At 36.9% G+C, this 22429-nt stretch overlaps 3 protein-coding genes across 3 annotated transcripts; 1 reads left to right on the top strand and 2 right to left on the bottom strand.

The window, feature by feature from the left end:
• Positions 1-831: 831 nt before the first annotated feature.
• On the bottom strand, positions 832-1810 carry LOC147477679 (Ubiquitin-like superfamily protein). Its single transcript, XM_086583370.1, has one exon. It carries the CDS (start codon positions 1708-1710, stop codon positions 958-960), a length of 753 nt encoding a protein of 250 aa, XP_086439496.1. The 5' UTR covers positions 1711-1810; the 3' UTR covers positions 832-957.
• Positions 1811-2872: 1062 nt separating this feature from the next.
• TDP1 (tyrosyl-DNA phosphodiesterase-like protein) lies at positions 2873-11411 on the bottom strand. Its single transcript, XM_086583369.1, has 16 exons — positions 11271-11411; positions 11001-11186; positions 10648-10920; positions 9441-9596; positions 8645-8705; positions 8378-8454; positions 8033-8290; positions 7631-7720; positions 6366-6500; positions 5718-5867; positions 4914-5017; positions 4446-4499; positions 4238-4328; positions 3578-3655; positions 3335-3482; positions 2873-3258 (listed from the first exon to the last, which is right to left on the bottom strand). The coding sequence occupies exons 1-16, from the start codon at positions 11283-11285 to the stop codon at positions 3185-3187; spliced, it is 1950 nt and encodes a 649-aa protein (XP_086439495.1). The 5' UTR covers positions 11286-11411; the 3' UTR covers positions 2873-3184.
• Positions 11412-12068: 657 nt separating this feature from the next.
• Positions 12069-21784, top strand: LOC147477677 (uncharacterized). The gene is made up of 6 exons (XM_086583131.1): positions 12069-12255; positions 12329-12379; positions 12465-12521; positions 12599-14440; positions 15659-15836; positions 21418-21784. Exons 1-4 carry the CDS (start codon positions 12085-12087, stop codon positions 14435-14437), a joined length of 2118 nt encoding a protein of 705 aa, XP_086439257.1. The 5' UTR covers positions 12069-12084; the 3' UTR covers positions 14438-14440; positions 15659-15836; positions 21418-21784.
• The last annotated feature ends 645 nt before the right edge of the window (positions 21785-22429 follow it).

The following is a 22429-nucleotide window of genomic DNA, read 5'->3' as shown; positions in this document are numbered from 1 at the left end:
ATTCTTAGGCTCCATTTTAAGGATGTGATTGTAACAAAAGTTCCAATTTTTGTCAGAATAATCTTGTTTGAATCAGGAATAAAAAAGGCACTGGTAAAATTTCATTTGTATTGATTTGCTAGATTCAGGAAACCACAGTTAGGAGCATAGGACTAATATTTTTGATGTCTATATAGGCAACTTCAGCGTTGAGATAGACAAGGCATTAAGCTATTCAACCCTAATAAGATCATTTTTTTTACTATTCATAGAATTTCCGGATGTTCTGAATACTTGATCTGTGGATCTTTTCATTTAAATACTGTAAGACACGAGCCAAGCATATATATAGTCTTGCAGATACAGGTTGATCAGTGTACAAGAATCTTTAAGCCTAATTTTCTAAAGCACCAGTGATGCTAAGGCATTGTTACGGCGAAAATGAAAGAAAACTGTAAATTTTGAGTTTACTTGGAGAAAAAATTTCTGCACTAATCTTTAGGTTCACAATTGATGAATGATGATTGGTCAGATCAGTTACTCAGAACAATTTGAACGATCACTAACTAGTAAAATGACATTAGGTCTCAATGGAGAGTGAATGAAATACATTACATTGTAGGTTTTGGACATAGAATGCAACGGAGAAACTCAGAAGTGTTTGCAAATACTAAGGCAGTTTGTTTGTGTTTGATTTTGTACTGAGTTAGACAGAGCTGATAAAATAATAGCATTAGGTCTCAATGTATGAACTTGAACAAATTTCTTGAAACATTTACCAATATGATTTCAAATGTAGACAGTATGCGCAAATAGTTTTAACTATATTGAAAGTTAAATAGAGACATAGAGTACTCTCTGAACTTATATTTAAATTAAAGAAGATAAAACTTATCCTACTATATTAAAAAGATAGATTTCAGAATTCTGTAGTTACTATATGCTTCTGATATATAATTCAGACTAAGAAGGCTAGTTTCAGGCTTCACGACTTATTGTCCCTTTGAAAACATAAAGAAAATCCTTATTTTCCACACCATGCCAACGGAGACTGCAACTTTCCTGCATGATTCTTTGTTTGTGAATGAAGAAATACTCATCTCTTGGAAGAATCTTTTCATCCAATAACCTTTTCCTTAATTCAGTGACTGTAGTTGAATCCTTCATCTCCAATGGTATGATAGCCGAGTTGAACAAGCTAGCAGATGTTTGCACCATAAAACTCACTATTCTTGATGTAGGCTCAGCTTTCATAGAAGAAGTATTTTTGTAGACCATGTTGATTTCTGATTGATCACAGATTCCATAATCGCATAAATGCAGATGATCTTCTTTCATTTCTATACCTGAGAAGAAAAGTGTTATTTTCTTTATTGGTGCACCATCAATTATATGAATTTTCTCCTTCAAGTGTTTCACAGTTTCTGACTTGTCCACCTCTAAGTTTATCCATCTTGTTGACAGCTTAATAGCAATATGAATTTTTTCTTGAAGTTCTAAAGTAGGTTCGGTAGTTCTTACTGCTAGTTCTATTTTCGTGCCATCGAAAATTATAGGATAATCTTCCAAATCAAGCCCATCTATTAGCTCAATTCCATAGACTGTTAGAACTTGGGCTGCTACTTGAACACCTAAGAGTTGTTCAATTTGTTGTTTTATTGCAAGAACTGGCTCCCTGTTGTTCACCTCGATGGTTAATTCACCGACCCCTGTGACAATGAAGATCCTCATTTTGTCGACCAAGCTGTTCCACGAAAAGGGGAGAAAAAGATATACAAGTTAGCAAAAGTTCATGCATCATCTTAGAGTCCAAAGATTAATGCAAACTTGTAAAAAGTAAATAATCTATAAAATGGATTTTGCTAAGTTGTAGAAAAACTTATCACATGAAATATGCTTGGAATTCTATATAAAGTTGAACTCAGACTAATAATTCAACTCACATAGTAATATCTTTTTGACAATCACAAGTAGGGAATTCAGGAAACAATTTTGAGATCAACTGGACAAGCAAAAGAGCACAGATTACCTTTCTTGGACTTTGTAGTTTGTAAAACAACTTAATTAGCGCCAACCTTTTAGTAGATTTGATAAAAGAAAGTTGTGAAAGATATGTTATATCATGATGCTGGAATGAGTATCACTATTGTTGTGCATATTCATTAAAAATGCGTTCTTAACCATAAAACAAATAGATCCAACATGGAGCTCAAATTTTTGCTCAATATTTTTTAGCCAAGCAGATATTTGTATGTCAAGATAATTCTCGAGAAATACATCCTATGTTGCCAAGTACACAATGCTCCTGAAGCATATTGCATTATTTTGACACATCTTTTGGCTGATTTAGGATGATACCCATCTCCCCACTGTTAGGGTCAAACCCCCCAACGACTGGTCAAACTTTGTAAATTCGACATTTTGTTATTATGCCTACAGAAATACAAGAAAAAGGACCACTCGGCCAAATGTTTAGTGATTCCTTTGTGTAAATATCTCATTTTAATTTGAATACAATGATTTGCAACACTCCTTTTCTCAATTGATCGATGCCCTGCAAGTTTGCAACACGTGAAGGCGCAGATTTAATGAAAAAAAAGCAAATCTTCAAAAGAATACCAAAGCATATTGGTAGATTGAATTTCGAACCCATGGAGCTTTGGTGCGACTACCTTTGGTGGCAGCCGTACCACTATTACTGTACTAGCGAGCATATTGCTAGAAGGTATTTCCAAGGCCTAGCTTCTGTCTAGCCATGCTGTCCTGCAAATTCCTCATCAACATATGATGCAAAATTCGCTCTATACTGTCTAAGTACAGCAACCTTATAGAAGTACATTGACACAGACCCAGTATGACCAAAACAATGTTGCCACATTAAATGGCAAAAGAATTGAGAAGTGATCTGCGGATTGAGCTTTTTCTCCTTCATTTTCCGTTAATTATGATTTTACAGTAATTGAAAACGTATTTGATAGAAAATATTAAATCAGGACACAATCGGTCATCTCATAATTTGATATTAATAATGAGGTCACCTGACCTTTGGAACTGCTCCAACAGATAACGCTTCCACAGTCCAGCCTCTTCATAGCAACTTTAGACCTGGTAAGACTGTCAAGCTCAAATAAATATGTACACATGCAGTAGAGCAAAGACAACTTCATCACATAGTCAATCATCAGGAGACTTGGCTGGAGTACAGTTAAACGTTTCTCGGCCAAATTTGACCATGAACATCCTTCTTGTTGTATTGTCTGTCCCATGACCAAGGTACATCTGAAACATGAAAATAAAATTGTTTGTACTCGGGTCATGTTAAAAACAGTTTACCACAGGTAATCCATCCTCTAACCTTCAGAAGTGTATGGCTGTGGAGGTAGTTCATAAGGCAGGGGTAAGGGGATTAATTCAGTTGAATCAGTTTTCAGGCTTCCTTGATAGCATAAGGTCACCAGTTTTGTTCTGCATTCTTGATCATTTCCGGAGGATAGACACCTACCCTGAATACACAGAAGAACCACTGGGCTCATTACCCAGACATACACTTGATAAATCCTATACCACAGAAATCTTTTTCAAAGTAATATATAGTTACCTCCAAGTTGTGATCAATGTCTGTACAAGAAAACCCACAGCCATCTTTAACAGATCCCGGCAAGAACAGTACCCCCAGCTTTTTGATGAGCGAAAGAAAAAATATATATATTAGAAGTGAAGTGTCACCAGAACAATTTTCCAATTACAAAGCAAACAAACTCATCAGACACATCCTACAATTTCAATTCAGAGTTTATGCTCAGGGACAAGTACAATGCAATGCATATATAATATAATACTTGTCAGCACTCAGCAATGAACACGTGGTCACCCTCTACATAATGCCCTACAATGTTTATGTAAGATGTAACACAGAACTGCACAATTGCAGTGTTCACCATGTAACATTTCCATTGTTACACAAAAAGATGGAAAACCAAATTTTGTTCAGTATTCAAAGGATCCTGTATCATCTAATACATTGCGGTGTTCACCATGTAACATTTCCATTGTTACACAAAAAGATGGAAAACCAAATTTTGTTCAGTATTTCAAAGGATCCTATATCATCTAATACTTAACCCTATCTGGCTGACGTGAGGTGTACATGAAAGAATGAGAGTCTAAATCTTAGAAGGGCAATATATCATCTAATACTTGAAGTAATTCATAGAAAATGGTATGGGAAAAATTCTTTAGATTAGCTATAGCAATATACCTCATAAGAACGTATCATAAGTTGGCTATTGTTCTTCTGCAGTGCACCCCAAGCAGCTTTGCTGAGATTTGCTGAAGTTAATAGAAACCAACTGTAGAACACCAGGCATCGCTATCACATCAAGAAAACAGCTACACCTCAAAGCAGTAGCTACTTTTGAACTTATAACCACTGAAGAATGATAAACAGGATAGAGATGAGTACTTACGCAACTTTCTGACCATTATGCCGAGTAAACGTTTTTATATGAGGCATTGCACGACTGAAACATCAAACAAACATATTACTGGTAAACATGCTGCTTGGACCAACAAACGTATTCATCAAACAAACTTATGCCCAAAACTCAAGCTATTTGATTCAAGTTCTTGGTTCTCAAATCTTCCAAGCAGATTCCAAAGAAGAGTCCAATTTTGTATTAGTTTCCATTTCCACCTTTACAGATTGCAAGGACTTTTCAACCTAATTCTACTTATGTAAGTAACCTAAGCATTGAAACAGGTTTTGCAATTGTTAAGATAAAACCTCTAGCCTATAGATCGATAGTTTTAGAACTCTTTTTAATATTTACTGCAGAAAAATGCACCAAAAATCTTCCACTATCTAAATCATTGGAAAATATGTTGAAGGTGACATTTTTTATTTTTTTAAATGGTCATTAAATAATAAATAGTACCCGCGGCCAGTGTGGCTTGCCTTCCATTTTGCCCAATACTTCTTTAAGAAATCTTTCTCGACATTCTTTTGTGGACTTGGAATGGCGCTACCAGCTGCATAACCCTGTTAACAAAGGATATTATTATTTAGAGATACTGCAACCTTCCCCAACAACAGGAACAAGTAAAGCATAAACAGCTGTTTTTAATTAGAATAATTTCCATTGAACATTCTGTTTTTGTTAAATCCTTAACCCCTTCTAATTCCTTTCCATTATTTGAAGAAGAAAGGAGGGGTAGGGGGAGGAGGTACCATATAACTTCTAATTCCTTATTGCAGCTCATAAAGAGAATGAGCTAGAGATAAGATCACGATAAAAAATCCAGGATGTCATGCTGATCCATATATTGAATAGTTTGAAGTGTCTGGGTATCAGAGCTACCAGCATGTAAGAAAAATCAGAATACTGAAATATAACGTCAAATTCATTCAAGTTGAATTAAAAGAAATGTTCAAAACAATCAATGCACGATTATCCCTAACAAAGCAATGTACCAGACACTAATTGAAAATTACATGTTGATGCTATCTATTTATTACCATAAAAAGTTTAATCTCATAATGAAATCAAACTTCATTGATAAACTTGCAGAGTGAGACTCCGAATTAAAATTTTAATTTCCATTGTTACACGGGTAAAACCAAAATGATGGACAATGCATGTTACAATAGAAATGGCTATAACAGAGAAACCTAGCAAGTAAATTAACACAGGAAGTCCAAGGAAACGGGAGTAACTTTCATATACGACTCACTAAATTACCTCTAAAGAGCACCTCACATCTTCTACTGAAGGCCAAATAATCTGTGCTTTTCCCAATCCCAAAGGTTTTCTATCGTCTGACTGACCCGATGACATTGACAATGCAAACTCAGCCATCCACTTCTCATCCAAAGAACCAAGAGAAGAAAACTGAAATAGGACAGTGCAAGTACAGTTCAAGCTAATTATTTCCAGGAAAAAAAAAACTGAAAGAGAGGGAGGAACATATTGCATTTTTGCATAAAGGATATAATTTGATCCCTTCTTTGATTGTTTAACACGAACCACAAAGTTATTAGGAAATATGTAAAGGACAACGTTAAGTGTTAAGAAATTGGCCCAGCTTTTGGTTACGATTGTGAGATATAAGGTCACTGTGCCGAGCTTAATGAAGAGACTGAGGAATGTGACTCTTCAATACCATTCATAAAGAGTCCATCCGCTATGACATATAGTCGCATCCAGCATAAAAAAAATATGCAATGCTACTTAGATGGAGATGTATGTTCCTTGCTATCCACATCCTAAAAGAGTACATGGTTTTCAGCTAATTATGTAAAACTGAGGAATGTATAGGTGTCAACATCGAGCTTCATAAAAAAAGAGGTAACAGTACAGACTTGAGAATTAAAGAGATAGCTCATGTACCTGATAAACAAGAGGAGAATTCTCGAATTCTTTCCCAAAGATACACTCCTGCAGTACCGTACGCAATTTCATATGTCCCCACTTTTTTAGGTTGGGCCCATTATGGTAGCCAGGTACTGATGCAATTAACCTAACCTGGAATCAACAAGAGACCAGTATTAAACATGTGGTGTATGGTCAATTTAATCAAGAAAAGGAAAGGTTAGGAGAAAATATATGATACTTTACATTTCTTACAAATACTACCAATATGATTAGTAATATTCTGAGAAGTGCAGTTTCAATGTCATCAAGAAGAGAAAATGCTGATTATAAAAGATCTAGCTAATGATATGGCTCGTTAAGAAACATATATAATTTAAAAGGTAATATAGGTTACATATTAGAAAGAGTGACTAAAGATTCCTATTCCAGAATTCAGAATCAATGGAAACAACATAAGCAAGATACCTAGTTGATTGCTCAGAATAGTAAATTGCTTCTCTGTTCAAGTGTCCATCCTTATTCATTACTATAACAAGGAAACCAGAAATCTACTTTTGAATTCTATAAAAATTATCTCCAGGTCATCAGCAACTTTCACTTTTTAGGGAAGATGGCTCAGGCGTTTGCCTTCAAGAGAACTTTATACAAATGAGAAGTACAAGCAGCCATTTTAATGTCCTCTCCATTTTCTACAAGTCCCCACTCAATAATTCATAGGTGTGGACCTTCATAGGGAAAGTCATTTACTAAGTGTGAAACTGCAAAAGTAAGGAGACTGAATTTGCATTATATCAAGGGGCTCTTTGCCACTCATGCACACTCACTAGAAGAATAAATTAAAAAAACCTAAAGTGGATCATTTTTTTTCCTCAAAAGACAAACAAAATATGCAGTCCTAATTTAGTTTTCTAGTGACATGTATATACATATATACACAAGAATTGCATAATAATCACAAAAGGAAATACCCAATACAGCAGGACATGAACTTTTCTATATTGTTCAATAGATCCTCCAAGACATGATTACAGATTAAAACAGAATTATCACAGCAGGAAGTAAGTCCATATGATGCTAAAAGTGTCAATACCAAGCTGTATTCATGTCCGCAAATAATCAATAGAATCAAAATGGCATAGAATGAATCAAATGTGTAAACACACTATTCGGATGACCAAAAGTACTCTACTCTGTATCTTAAGCACATAATACCATCATCACCATCGGTAATTACCTACGAGAACGAAATGCTATTTATTAATGGAGGAGCAGAAGCATACCGCTGCACTGCTATAATCAAACTTCTTAAAGAATGACGGATTGATCTTAACATTACCAAAGTCTGGTAAGTTAACACTGAATTCAGGCCACTGCAAATATAAAGAGATAATTAGATACTTGCAAAACTTGACATTCTTTCTAGCAAAACAGCCAAAGGTCAACGGACTCTGTAGCACAGGAAAAACATATATATAAAATAAAAATATGGCGGGCTTCTATCCAGGTCTTTTTGCCCCATGTGAAGTTTCAAAATGAAGGATCCGAATAGTCCAGCGCTTGACAGTTGACACATGCTATTTGGAGACAAGTACCTTTAATGTGTATGAATGGCCCGGAGAACTTATAAATGCAAAACTATCGAGCTTAAAAGTATGTGTATGTTTTAATAAGGAGACAAATACCTTTAATGCGTTTAGATAGTCAATCAGATCATTTTCAAAACCACATCCTCTACTCTGATCTGTTTTATCTTTCCAAGGGAAATCTTGCATCCATAGACCTTGGCTTTTGTTGTTCCAGTCAACATGTATTAAGTTGGATGTGTGTATGACAACTCGCAACCCTCGAGGGTAGACAAGAAGCATGGCCTTTGAATGGTGAGTACCGTATGCAATAGGCAGAGGAGGCTTGTGCAAGGTCCAATTTGCAGGCTTGTTCTTCTAGAAGAAAACAAGAATGAAGAAGTTTATAAGATCTACATATACGAGTCAAAAGAACTCGTTGCTATAACTTGAGAGATAAGAGACCTCCAAATGGTGTAGTGTGCCATCACCTTCCCCATGAAGAACAAGCACACGAGAAATTTTTGTTAAATTTGGACAAACTACAAAAAGAAACCTTCAGTTAGAATAAATAACAAAAAAGTTGATATTAGAACAATAAATCAACTGACGAAGGAATATAGAAGCAGCAACTAGAGTGATGGAAGAACAGAATCATCTAGAGATCCATCAGAACAGAGCTTATGTTACGAACATGATAAATACCAAGGTAACTAGTCATTAGTCCCTCACCTGATATTAACCAATCCATGTCCACCATGTAATTTGAAAGTACAGCAAGAAGGACATTCCCCTACTAATCAAATAAGCACACAAAAAATCAATGTCAATCATATATTCTTGGACTAATTAGTCAAGGGCGAAGAGAGGATCATCGGTTCTGTTGCGTGGGAACATCATATTTTCTGCTGTGTCCGGTGTTTCCATGTCCGACACCTCCCGTGTCGGACACGGACACACAACACCTACACTTCTAGATGAAGAGGTGGAGGATAATGTATCTTTTATAAGATATGACCCACAGAAACATAAAAAAATAGAATTGAAATCCTGTAACTACAGAGTTTTACTTATCTTTTCTATAACCATGTCAAATAGTTTTTAAATAAAAAAAATATTAGCCGTGTCCACGCATCTGATCTTTTAGGCCATGTCATGTCCGAATCTCCATACCGGTATCTAAATCAGACACTCGTACCAGTACCCATGCAACACAGATCATCGGCAATATACATTTTTTTTGGAAGAGGATCACAAGCAATATGAATATTGATTTTCTTTGTGATTGACTGCAAACGGGTAACATATTGTAGAATACAGGTGTCTAGCATAAAAATCAATAAATAAATCAATAAAAGAAAATATCCCAGGGTGCGAGAATTATGAAGCAGAAGATTTTACAACCCAATACCTCGCTGATTTTATTGAGAATATCACTAAAAGGTATGATAAGGGTGCAAATATTAGAAAACTATTCTTCAAATGAAAATATAAATCAGCGACCAGAATAATAGGATAGCTACTTTACCCGAATGACATCCCCAATTGAAACAGAGGATGTATTAGCCCATGAAGGTAGCCCTCTGACTCGCAATAGTTGAAAGGTAAGAGGTAATTTATCCTTAGGGACACTGAAATGACGAATTTCTTCTGAATCCTTGTGAAAAGCAAGGCCAGTCTCCACCTGTGAATGGAAAGCAACCAACTTATTTAGTATCCAAATAGTAGAAGTGTGCAGCCAATGTTTGAAACCTCAGCCTACACACAATAAAGAGGTTTCAAACAACCATAAACAACTATAATGGAACAAGGCAATACATGAGACAACAAATGCAAATTAATGAGATGTTGGCATCACAATTTGCAACTCAACACAAGTCTGAAAGAACCATACAGAGGACATGTCTTGAAGCTAGAAGATGTGATTTTCTACAATCTAGCATTTTAGTAGCTTGTCTCATTGAGCCTCGTCAAAGCTGATTGCACTAAACATATTAAGATCATCACCATCCACAAAGAAACATCCATAACCCAGTACATTTGGCCATGATTTTGGACTATGACATAAGATTGGTTTTGAGCTTACTACAATTCAGTTTATATCGCATTTACAGCCTGCTTCGGTTCCTAATTTGATTTTCAGTTACCTGAAAAACTCAACCTAAGCATAAACTATTTTATCTTTCATATAATAATGACCAAAATTCAAGTCAACGGTGTCTGTGCAGATCTGAACATGGGATCCAGACATAAAAGTATGAGTAACGAATTTGATTTTTGATAATGCACGCCGCTTTGAAATATTCAAAGTCCTCGCTCAAGCCAGAGCAAACAAACACACAGTTTAAGATTACTAACCTGTTACATTAATCTTATATGACTTATAACAGATAAAACAGCCTTCTAATCACAAATCATAGAAATGGAAGAACATTGTAGAATAGTCAAAATGCTTGTTGGGAACAAAAACAACTATAACTGTGACCTATAACAGTTAGCTGCTACTGTCGTACTTCTAAGCCTAACTAGTTCTTCCTTCATTGCAGCTCCAGAGAATACTAGAAATGAACCCCGCATATGAACGAAAGAAAGAAGAATGAGTTCACAACTATCAATGTCTCAAATTCTAACATAGGGCATATCCTAAACAAATTTCACAGTACCAAGACATAACATCAAATCCACAATTGCATAAAAACTAAATATAAATAAACTGTTAAAATCAAGTTCCACACCTGCAAAGTTCTTGCATAAGCTTCATCATCTTCAATTTGCCTCTTCCTCTTCAAACCAACCTCTTGAGTTTCAACAATGACTCTTTCTTCTACTAAAACACTTTCATGAAACTCCACAGAACATTTCTGCTTCACATTCTCCAACTTATACTTGAAAAAATGATACCCAGGTATCAACTCAATAACATCACCATCTACAACATTGCCTTTCTCTTGGTAACACAACTTTTTTCTCTCATCCCCGTTACGTATAACTACCGGATTCGAACTCTCCTACATAACAATATACTATATATTATTGCATGTAAAATATTATTTCAAGAAAATGGTATATACATAAAATGAGTACGTACCACAGTGGCATGGGCAGAACCATCAGTGGAACCATGCAATGTGACATGTTTACGACTGACACGTTTATCAGCTACATGAATATCGTTACGACCCAATATATTGAGTCCTTGGAAAATTGGTAAATTGGGGAGTGAACTATCTTGTTCTAGATTGTTAGTAAGTGGAACCAAGTATCCAATCTTCACCTACAACATTCGGGGAAAAAATAATAATAAAGAAATATTCTTTTCTTATAAAAATGTTATTGGAACATAAAATAAATTATTTACCCGAGAAGTTTCCATTGATGTTTGTTTTGAGACGTGAGCAATGTGGAAAGGGGAAGGAAGTGATGCAGAGAAAGTGGCCTGATATATATCGTGAGAAATGTTGGTAAACTTGGTATTGGTATTTTACGAAATTTTAAAATACTGCTAATATATGTTTACCGAAATAATTAGACAGTTGTTGTTAATAGGGGTGCGGGGTTCCACTTCCCGATTCAATAATTTTCAAATTCTGAAATTCCGATATCTAAATTTTAATTGTTTACCCACAATACGTCAACCACCTTACACAAATAGATAGTAATTTTGGAGCTTAAATTTAGATTGTTAGTGACGTAGTGCATGTGAGGAAAAATAGTGTGCACCCATAAAAATTTGGTTGAGGTTGAGGAAAGGAGAAGAAACTTAGGACATAGTTTGGACACTCACCAAATCAAACGGATAAGAAATTGGTTTGGTTTTAGATTTGTCCTCCCACCGAACAAATGTAAATATGAACCAATAAAATGATATTTTAGTAATATTTATGATTTATCAATTGTATATATGTTTACCAATTGTGTGATTGAAATTAATTAATTTAATTGATTTTATAGTTTTCATTTGGGTTTGGGTTCGGATTTTTGGTAATCTGACCCAAACCGATCGCAATCGCGTGAATCACATAAACATCCCCGGCACCTTTGAAAATATCGGTTTCGGAAACCCAAAATTCCAAAATCATCGATATTTAGCAAATAACGAAATGACATTAATGTCCTGAAACAGAATAAGTACCAAATAAATTTAGGGCCACTTCTCCACAATCTTATATAAAATGGAAGACAATGGCCAAGAGCCAATAAAAAACGAGAATGCCAACAGTAGTCTGGAAAACGAAACGACAGAGAATGATTGGAGAACAATTCAAGAATCAGATAAACTTGATTATATTCAGTTGGATACTATTTTTCAGGACGAAAATACCCATGATCATCTTATTCCTAAGGTACCATTTTTGTCATTTTTTGTTATTGTACATTTTAGTATCAGTATTGAGTGATTGAGATATGATGTTTTAGGATTCGGAGCTAGTGGGTGTTGATCAGTTAGAGCTTTCTAGTAATGATAAGGTATATATGTTCATTCTTGAATTAATGTGCATTACTGTTTTTTTCTTGTTTATTGATGATATTTACGTTTATTATTATGTTGTAGGATTTGGAGTCGCAATTTATGAATGTTGATCTGACAGAGCATTTCATAACAGACAGGGTACTTTTCTTTCTTATAAGTTTTAGTTTTTCTCTTTATGATTTGTTAAAATTATATGTTTTTTGTTTCAATTGTAGGTCTTTGAGAGTCGTGAAGAACTTATCGTATGGGCTGGGCGAATAGGGAAGGAAACTGGTTCCATTATTGTGATCAAGAAATCTGATCATTCTTCAAAAGGAAGGACACCCAGGTTGTTCCTTGGTTGTGAAAGGAGTGGGAAGTTTCGTATACATAAGAAAATAGTCAAGGATCAACATGAGAAAAAGAAAAGAAAGATAAAGAGTGGCACAAAGAAGTGTGATTGTCCCTTCTTGCTTAGGGGGATTTACTTGCCTGGACGCGATGATAAGTGGAAGGTGAGTGTAGAATGTGGTCGCCACAACCACCCGCCAAAGACCGACTTAGGGGGTCATACATATGGGGGTAGGCTAACACCTGAGGAGCAAAAGGTTTTGTTTCAGATGACCTTACGTGGAGTCAAGCCAAAACAGGTTCTTAATGTCATCAAAGAGCGAGATCCAAATAATTCTTCTAAGTTGCAACACATATACAATGCACGCGCCAGATTAAGAAATGTTGAAAAGAATGGAAGATCACAGATGCAACAACTGATGCAATTGGTGGATGAGAACGACTACATTGAATGGAATCGGCGTGACAATGAAGGAAAAACTGTAACAGACTTGTTTTGGGCACATCCAGAGTCAATTCGACTAGCCAAGTGCTTCCCTTATGTTTTTCTTATGGAGTCAACGAACAAGACAAACAAGTACAGGTGGCCGGTTTTTGAGGTAGTTGGAGTCACATCGACAATGATATCATTCTCAGTGTGCTTTGCAATGTTTGAGAAGGAAAGGGAGGATAACTACCTTTGGGCTCTGGAGCGATTGCATGCGTTGCTCAACAAAGATACACTCCCATCTGTTATAGTTACAGATGGGGAATTATCATTGATCAATAGTGTAGAGAAGATTTTTCCTGATTCAAAAAGATTGTTATGTCAGTGGCACATCCAGATGAATGTTTTAGCTCAGGCAAGGGAGTTTATTGATGACAATGCTTGCAAGCTGTTCAGCGACAAATGGAATGACTTGATGTGGTCGTCTACAGTTGATGAGTACGAATCTCGGTTAGAAACATTGGAGAGTGACTTTTCGGAATTTCCTGAATTGCTTCATTTCGTCAAGGAAATTTGGTTGCCGCAAAAAGAATGTTTTGTTTCTGCTTGGACTAATCACTACATGCACTTAGGCTGCACTACCACTGTGCGGATAGAAAGTGCCCATGCCAGACTAAAGAGGCACATGGGTAAGACTTCACTGTATGATTTTGTTGGCTTGTGGAGAGCAATGCACTCAATGATCACTGAGCAGATAACAGAGATCAGAATATCATTCGAACGAAGCATAAATAGTGTGAAACATGAATATAGGATTCTCACATTGAAGGAGGTGAGGGGTTTAATTTCAAGAGAAGCCATAGATTTAATTCTAGCTGAGAGGAAGGGAGGTGCTTTATCAGCTCTGGATTCTGAATCGTGCATGTGTGTAATTCATTGTACCCACGGGTTACCATGTGCGCATGAAATAGCTGTTTATGACCATGACAAATGCCCCATTCCATTGTTAGCTGTCCACTCTTTTTGGAAGAAACTATCTGGCATCCCGACACTCAGTGATCACGGTGATTTAGATAATCACCCTGAGTTTCATTTGTTTGTGAAGCATTATGAGAAGTCTGATGATGTCCGGAGGAAATACCTCCTGAAAAGACTTAAAGAACTTGCTGATTCAGTTACTTCTTGTTTGGTTGTGCCTCAAGAGGAAATCGAAACACACAATCAACCGAAAGGTAGCAAGCAGAGGAAACTGTCGCATATCGAATTATCAGCCAAACAAGAAGCTTCCCTTCTCTAACAGGTACTTGCAATGCCGAGTTTATCTCAATCCATGGCATTTACATTATTTCGATTCAAAGTACTTGTATTGGACCAATTTGGAGGAGTGAGGATACCGTTTCACCCATTTGAAAGAACCACTCATTAACGGAATAAAATCAGTCACAACTCATAAATAAAAGTCTACAATATCTGTTGCGCAAGCAGTTTGGACAAAATATAACTTTAAACCCTTTAGAAATTCTTTCACCACCACGCAACAAACACAATCATGGAGAATCTCTTTGTTGTGGAGTTGTGGCTGATATCTTACTCTTCTTTGTATTTTAGCTTTAATCACTTGGCTTCTATTGTCAAATGGGTTATTCGAAATGCCTAATTTGGAAATGGAGGTGTCATTTTTATTATCTGAGTTCTTTCTATCTATGTCTATTAATTGGTGTGTTCAAATCAACTTTTTTCCAAAGTTGCATCCGTTTCGTAGCCAAACTGCAAAGTTTAAGAAGGGGAAAAGTAGGAAAAAGTAGGATGTAATGATGGATATTTTCGTAAACACGGGCTTAAAGAGATAGTTTTGTGGGGTAGAACTTGAATTCAAATCCTTTCATAGCTAGATTGCGATGTTTGAGAATGGGAAAAGTAAGATGTCAGTTGTAGACTTCCATTGTGACAATAATTTTTTTTTTTTTTTTTTTTTTATTGGCAAGTCTGTTTTAAATGAGATAAGTAGCTTTTTGATGTTGGAGGGGTTCGAGCCCCAGACCTCTGGTATCATCACCCAAAGGTTTTACCGACTTTGCTAGTCGGCGCCTGCTAAATAAATGTGTGGGCAAGTCTGTTTTTAAAGACTTGCCCAATAGTGTAACTCAATAGTGTGTAGCGGGGTTCGAACCCCAGACCTCTGGTATCATCACCCAAAGGTTTTACCAACTAAGCTAGAAAACACTTACTTGACAATGGATTTAACTTTAGAATGCAAGGGAAAATGAGATAGATTGGTGGGGTGGAATTTAAACTCAAAGATATTCTCTTTTAAGGTAATTTGAGGGACACCTATTGAAACACGCCAAGTTAAGATTTATTTGGACTTTATCTTATCAAGTATGATTCCACTTTATTGTTCTTTTGGTAGTGAAGCATGAATACATATTTTTGGATGGGATGGATCAAGTTGCATTTTTCCTCTTTCATATATATTTTCGAGTTTTCTCGTAATCGCATATAGAATTTACTCTTGCAGGCTCTAATGATAAGTCCGACCAGTTTACATTAAGGGTATTCTTAAGGGTCGCTGCATCCATCATGAACTGGACTTTTGACGAGACATGATGCAGTCTTGCTCTGGTAGATTTTGTTAAGTTTCTGATACTTGCCAACTAATCTATCGTGCAACATGTACAGTGGGAGGCCAAAAAAAGGTAAATTTTTCACTTTGCTTATTATTTACGTTATGCTCATAGAAAGATGATAATGTTACAATGTTCAAGGGTCTATGTAGCAGGGAGCTACTCAACCAGACTCAACCTCCCCAAAACCCCAATTAGGCAATTACAAAGCTCGCTCATCTCACTAGCCCATCCCAATTACACGTGAAATCAACTAATTTTAGACCCATACAATGGAGTAGCACGTCCCCAATCAAATAGGAGTTCCTTGATGTCTCCCACCAACTTATGCATCTCTTTTTCCTTGTATTAAAAAATCCTCATGTTCATTTCTTTCCATAGTGTCTATACAATGGCATTTGGTAAATGATCCGCTAGCCATTTGGCTTTGTTAGCCATCTTTTGACTTTGCTTTTTATTTCTTTATTTTTCCGTTTGTTATTTCTTTATTTATTTCCAGCATTTCAAACTCCATGTCAGTGCAAAAATCAATGTTCCCTTGCTTCTTATCTGTAGTGTCGTGTCATTTCCATATTTGTATTATTATTTATGAATCATTCAGTTCTACCTTCCTGTAGATGTTCATTTTCCAACTTACTGAATCTCTTAATATAACTGATGTTCTTGGTACATCATTTTTTTTTTACCAACGTTCTTAGTCCACACATGGAAATCCCAACTCAAAAGATGAAATATGTGCAACACAGATCAAGGAATGTGCCATGTAGGAGAAATTTGAATTAAGAATAAAGTAATGAATGGGTGTACATCTTTGACTATATGTGATAGATTTTTACAAACTGAGATGTCAGAAAGTGAGGGAAGGATGGGGAGACGAGAGAAAGCGAAAGGGGGAGAGACGGGGGCAGTACTAGTTCCCCTAGTAGTCCTAGGATTATTCAGCCTATTATAGTTTAGAATCCTAAAGGTCATAGACCTCACAAAAGAGATGTCACAGTGGCTTAATGATAATGCCAATACTTTGATGATGGTGGCGGGTCTGAACTGTGCAGGTAGAAAAGAGGAAGCCTTAGAGCTGTCAAGGCCTATCTTTGGGGCAGTTGGTGGCTCTCATAAGGGCCACCAAAAGGGTAAAGGAAAGAAAGGTACTAAGAATGGGAAATCGGTTGGGAAAAACGTAAAGCATGGGCATGATGCTAATAAAAAAAGGCAATAGGGAACTCTCGAGGATGGTATCCAATATCAATTTTGGTGAGGAGGTTGTGGAAGGGATTTCTACGAGAGGGGGAAGAAACCAAATTGTTATCCATGGGGCATAAAATTATTTCGTGGAATGTTAGGGGGCTAGGTTGCAATAAGAAGAGATCTGTTGTTAAAGAGGTCATTAGGAAGGAGAAGCCTTCAGTTGTGCTGCTCTAAAATACTAAGTTAGATTGTTTTGATCTTAAACTCGCTTGAGATATTTGGGGCATTAATGAGATGGAGTGGATAGACATTCTGACTGTTGAGTCAGCTGGAGGGATTTGTATTATTTGGGATAAAGAGAGGGTTGAGGCGGTGGACCATCTCGTTGGGTCCTCCGTGTCTATTTCTTGTATTTTTTACGGCAAGAAAACCCAAAAATTTCTTACTTGCGTTTATGGCCCTTCTAAGAGGGCCGGCTTTCCGAGCTTTTGGGCTAAGCTTGACTATGTTTATGCTTTTAGTAGAGGGGGTTCTTGGTGTGTGGGTGGCGATTTTAATGTGGTTAGGTTTTCCTAAGAGTGGAAAAAGTGAGCCGCTAGTCCTACTATCAGTAGGAGATTTGATGATCTTATTAGGAGATGTGAGTTGGTGGATTTACCTCTTATCGGGGGTAAATTCACGTGGTCCGATAGAAAGGTTGAGCCGATCTTGTCTCGGTTGGATCAGTTTCTAGTGAGTACGGAGTGGGAGAGAGCTGGCCTACTCTTACCCAATCGGTTGTTGCTAGTTCAGCTTCTGATCATCACCCTATCTTGTTAACTACCCAGGTTGAGAGGAGACGCCCCACTCCATTTCGTTTTGAGAACATGTTGCTAAAAGGCAACCAATTTATGGAAAATGTGAAAGAGTGGTGGGATTGTGAAACTGATGGAGATATAGTAGACTCGCAAAAAAGCTTCAAATCTATGATGCACGGATACTCCTAAAATGTCATTGCACTCGTATCGGTCGGGTACGATACCGATACGAGTACCGGATACTTTTAGGATACTTGTTCCTTACCCAAAAACAAAAAAAATCCCAATAAATTTTGAGAGAGAGGTTAGCGGAGGAGAGTTAGCAAAATTATTTCACTTAAATGACCAAAATTTCCAAATCTCTCTTCTTTCTCGAAAGAGATTGAACCTCTCTAAATGGATTCCAGCTAGAATCCCTGAAATAGACCTTATCCGATAGTTCTGCTCCATTGAAAATGTAAATTGTTTCTTGAGGCTTCAAGCTGTATTGAATTTGGCATGTGTTATAATAGTTTTTCACATGTTCATGACTTACTTTACTCAAAGAACTACTAAGAGAATTTTTAGAATACACATATTTTAAAATATTCCTAATAATTAGCCGTACCCGTATCCTAATATTTCAGAAAAGTCGTATCGTACCCCGTATTGGTGTTGCCATATTGGTACCTGTACCCGTATCCGTGCATCATAACTTCAAATTGTGAAAAATAAAATTAAGGAGTGAAACAAGAATGTTTTTGGGCGTGTGGACAAGAAAAAAGAGAAACTTTTACAGGACATTAGGAAAACCGGTCTCAAAGAAGAAGAAGGAAACCTCGAGTTGGATGAGAGGATCCAGCAACAGGATTGGAGGGCAGAGTTTGGGAGGGTGGTTTATTTGGAGGAGATGTTCTGGAGATAAAATTCTAAGGTCAAAGATATCAGGGAGGGGCACTCTAATACAAAAAAAATTCATCAAAGTGCAAGGGCTAGAAATAGAGAGAATATGTTAAAAAGTTTAAGGATTGATGGTAATGTTATTTGGGGAGAGGATTGTTTGAGAGAGGAGGTGGTTTCTTTCTACTTTAGGCTTTATACCGAGCCTGTAGGCAGCGGCCCCGTTGTAGATGATCTCTTCCTTCCAAGCATTTCTAGAGATGAGAGTATGGACATTGAAAGAGAGTTTGGAGGAGGAGGTTTGGAGGGCGATTGTTGATCTGGGGAACGATAAGTCTCCGGGCCCAGACGGTTTCAACACTGAGTTTTTTCAGAAGTTTTGGAATACAGTAAGAGATGACGTCATGGAGACCGTCCTGGAGTTATGGGAGACATCCGATGGGTTTGACTTGAGGTAAACGTGAGCACCTAGTTCATTTCCATGGACTGACTAGGCAGGGTAGAATCAACTTCTAACCTCCTTGTAAACATTGAAGGAACCGAATCGTAGTCTTTCCTTTCGAACAACATGAATAACAAATTTATCAAGTTAATTCCTAAAAAGAGAGGAGCCGAGGACATTAGTGATTTGTGCCCTATCAGCTTGGTTGGTTGTACTTATAAGATTATATCCAAGATGCTTTCGATAAGATTGAAATGGGTGATTTCTAACCTCATTGCGGAGGAACAAGGGTCTTTTTGTGAGTGGGCGTCAAATCCTGGATGCAGTGTTAGTCGCTAATGAGGCGATTGAGGATTGAAATGTTAGTGGGATACCAGGTCTAGTATGCAAAATTGACCTTCCTAAAGTGTATGACCATGTGAGAGAGAGGCTTTGGAGGCGTGTGGTCAAATTCAGATTTGGTGAGACCAATCTAGGCTGGTATAGCGGGGGGAATTCGGGTCCTTACGGATGTGGGGATTGGAAGAGTATTCAAAGAGGTCTCGTGGAGTTTCAAAGAGATATAACATACGTCTTAGGTGACGGGGGTAGAATTAGATTTTGAAAGGATAGATGGATAGCAGAGAGACCGTTATTCTGGTCTTTCCCGAGACTTTATGCCATCTCATTTTTTAAAAATCGCCACATTTGTGATTTCATGCATCTAAATAACAGTAATCTTGGGTGGGATTTGGGGATTTATGTTCACTTGACTGAACTGGATATTATGAGCATTGCCACCCTCACGCTTATGCTAGAGGTGATTCTTGTTGTGAGACCGGATAGGGATCATTGGCACTAGACTATAGAAAAGAATGGGAAATTCTTAGCCAAGTCTTTATACTTTTCTTTTTCTTTGTGTTCTCATCTACCGGCTAACACCAGAGGGGTCATGATTCCAGACTTTCCTAGTTCTTTTATTTAGTCAACAAAGATCTCTTGTTTCCTTTCTTTCTTCATTTGGTGTGCGACCCATAATAAGATTTTGACCATAGACAATCTCATTAGGAGAAAGAAAATAATCATTAATTTTTGTCTCTTGTGTATGGCTGATGGGGAGTCAGTGAGTCATACTCTATTCTCCTAAGGGATGTAGAGTGTGGAGCATCTTACCTTTTGCTATCATGTGGGCTTTGTGGCTGGAAAGGAACAGGAGACACTTTGATGGATGTGCGATGACTATGACACAAATGATTGTAGCAATCAAAGGATTTGTCTTTCTCTAGTCGAAGTTTTGGGAGGAGTGGACAGATACATCTTACAGGGATATTATGTTCAGATGGGGTTCCTTGCTCGGCCATGCATGATTGCATCCCTTTGTTTAGTCTTCTCTAGTAGTCTTAGTTTTCTTTTTCTTTTCTCTAGTATCGATATTGTATCTGTTTTTCCCTTTGTTGTATTTAAGTGGGATATCTCATCCTACAAAGTTGACTATATAATTATATATATACACATCACATTTTACCGATAAAAAAAAAGAAAAGATTAAAGTGATGAATGCATATGAAATTTCATTAAAAATAATGCATAATTCATTGGTCCATGACATCAAGTAGTTATAGATTCTGCTCTTTCGTTCTATCAGAAGTAAGTTCATACTTTCAATTCTCCTTTCATTGTCTCTGTTAGGATTTCTGATCTTCACATATTGTTCTCTTTCAATCTATGGATTATCCCCTAACGACAGTTCTGTATGATTTCTATGGAAGGTAAAAGTAGAATCTCACCATCATGTTTTATCATTAACACTCTATCAGTAACCAACGTCTCACTTGAGAAAGTCCCAACTGCTTTTCATCTTATATTTTGCTCATAATCTTAAAAGGAGCCATCCCTTGTAAACTAGCAGTGGTATTGATAAACAGAGAGAATTAAAGTAGGACAATGGGGACTAATGATGTGGTAATAAGAGTCAAGCTAAGGTTGATAAATAAGTTAAAATAACTCCCGTGCTGAAAATGTTTTCCCAAGAGAATATGAAAGTCGTTGATGCTACCCCCTTGCCCTCACCCGAGTCTCTCTAAAAGAATCTCTGAAGTGTCCTCTCTAAATAAGTTAAAATTGTTTGATGCCACTAGTGCCCTTGGGCTGTAAGTGTCTCCTATTAGTTTGTTACATTCTAACTAGATGGCCACTGGCAACAGAGTTCAGCGATCGAAGGGCCAAAACATGTGAATTCCTTACTTTAGGAATCTTTTAGTTTTTAGCAGAATTCAAGTGCTCCTTTAAGTCTGTGATTTCAGCAACCTCTCTTCTGATGCATCATATTTAAGCATCAATTCTGTACATTGATTTGTATCTCTCTCTTCAGGTATCAGTAAATACTGAAGTCGTAAAGTTCATGACCTGCTGCGGGTTGCTGCATGCCTGTCCCTGCTCAAAGTTCTGTAGTAGGATCCAGAAGAGTACATATAAAGTTAACAAGTAATTTTTTGTTATGAAGCTGCTCCTGTATAGTCACTTCCGATGCTTCCTTGAGAAGCAGAGTTGTTTATGTTCTTAGGTCAGCTTTGTCTTTTTAGCTAAGAAGATTTTGGGGACTCAGTCAGGAGTTGGCAATTTGTAATGCATGCATTTGTAAAAAGCACCAAGAGTTAACAAGTAATTATGGATGTAGCAATTGAATGAAGAACTTATGACATAACACTCCATATTCAATAAATTATCCCTTGAAAAGATCCTAGTTTCATTCTATCCAAGGTAAGTTTTCTGGATACATACGCAACAGATAGAGTCTATTCTTTCATCTTTTTTTTCTCATTAATTTTAGACTTGGGCTACCACGAGAATATTCTGGTAGGGATGAGGGTTCCGAGACCGTTGGATGTGTTATCTAATGGTCCAAAAATCAAAAACAAAAAAGAAGAGAGAGAATGTGAGTTTGTTTTTGATTTTCGGACCGGATCTCGTCCCTATAAAGATATTCTCGGGGTAGACGAACTCTTTTTTTTAATCCTCGAGTATTGCCATACTCCGGTCCTACATTGGGTTTTGGATCGAGCATGATCAGCTTCTTCTCAGTGCAAAAACAAAAGTATTCTGTTAATATCCTCGATACCTTGTAGTGAATTTGATTTACACAAGGTACAATTTCGCTATACACAGTTTTGCCATTTCTTTTCACATTTTTTTCATTCATACGTCTTCATATGTCCTCATGGAATATGCACTCAGCAGTCTCAGCATTTGGTGAAAATGTGACGTCCTGGTGCTGCGTGAGTCGTCCTTTTCATAGATTTGCAATCATTTGGAGGAGGCTAAATTGAAATCAAAAGGGAGCGACATGATAATAGAAGGCGCGCTGCACGTGCTGTTTACCAAGT

This window comes from Coptis chinensis, chromosome 9 (genome assembly GCF_015680905.1).
Source record: "Coptis chinensis isolate HL-2020 chromosome 9, ASM1568090v1, whole genome shotgun sequence".
NCBI lineage: Eukaryota > Viridiplantae > Streptophyta > Magnoliopsida > Ranunculales > Ranunculaceae > Coptis > Coptis chinensis.
Note: the sequence above shows the minus strand (reverse complement) of the source record. Positions and strands in the feature narration are given on the sequence as shown.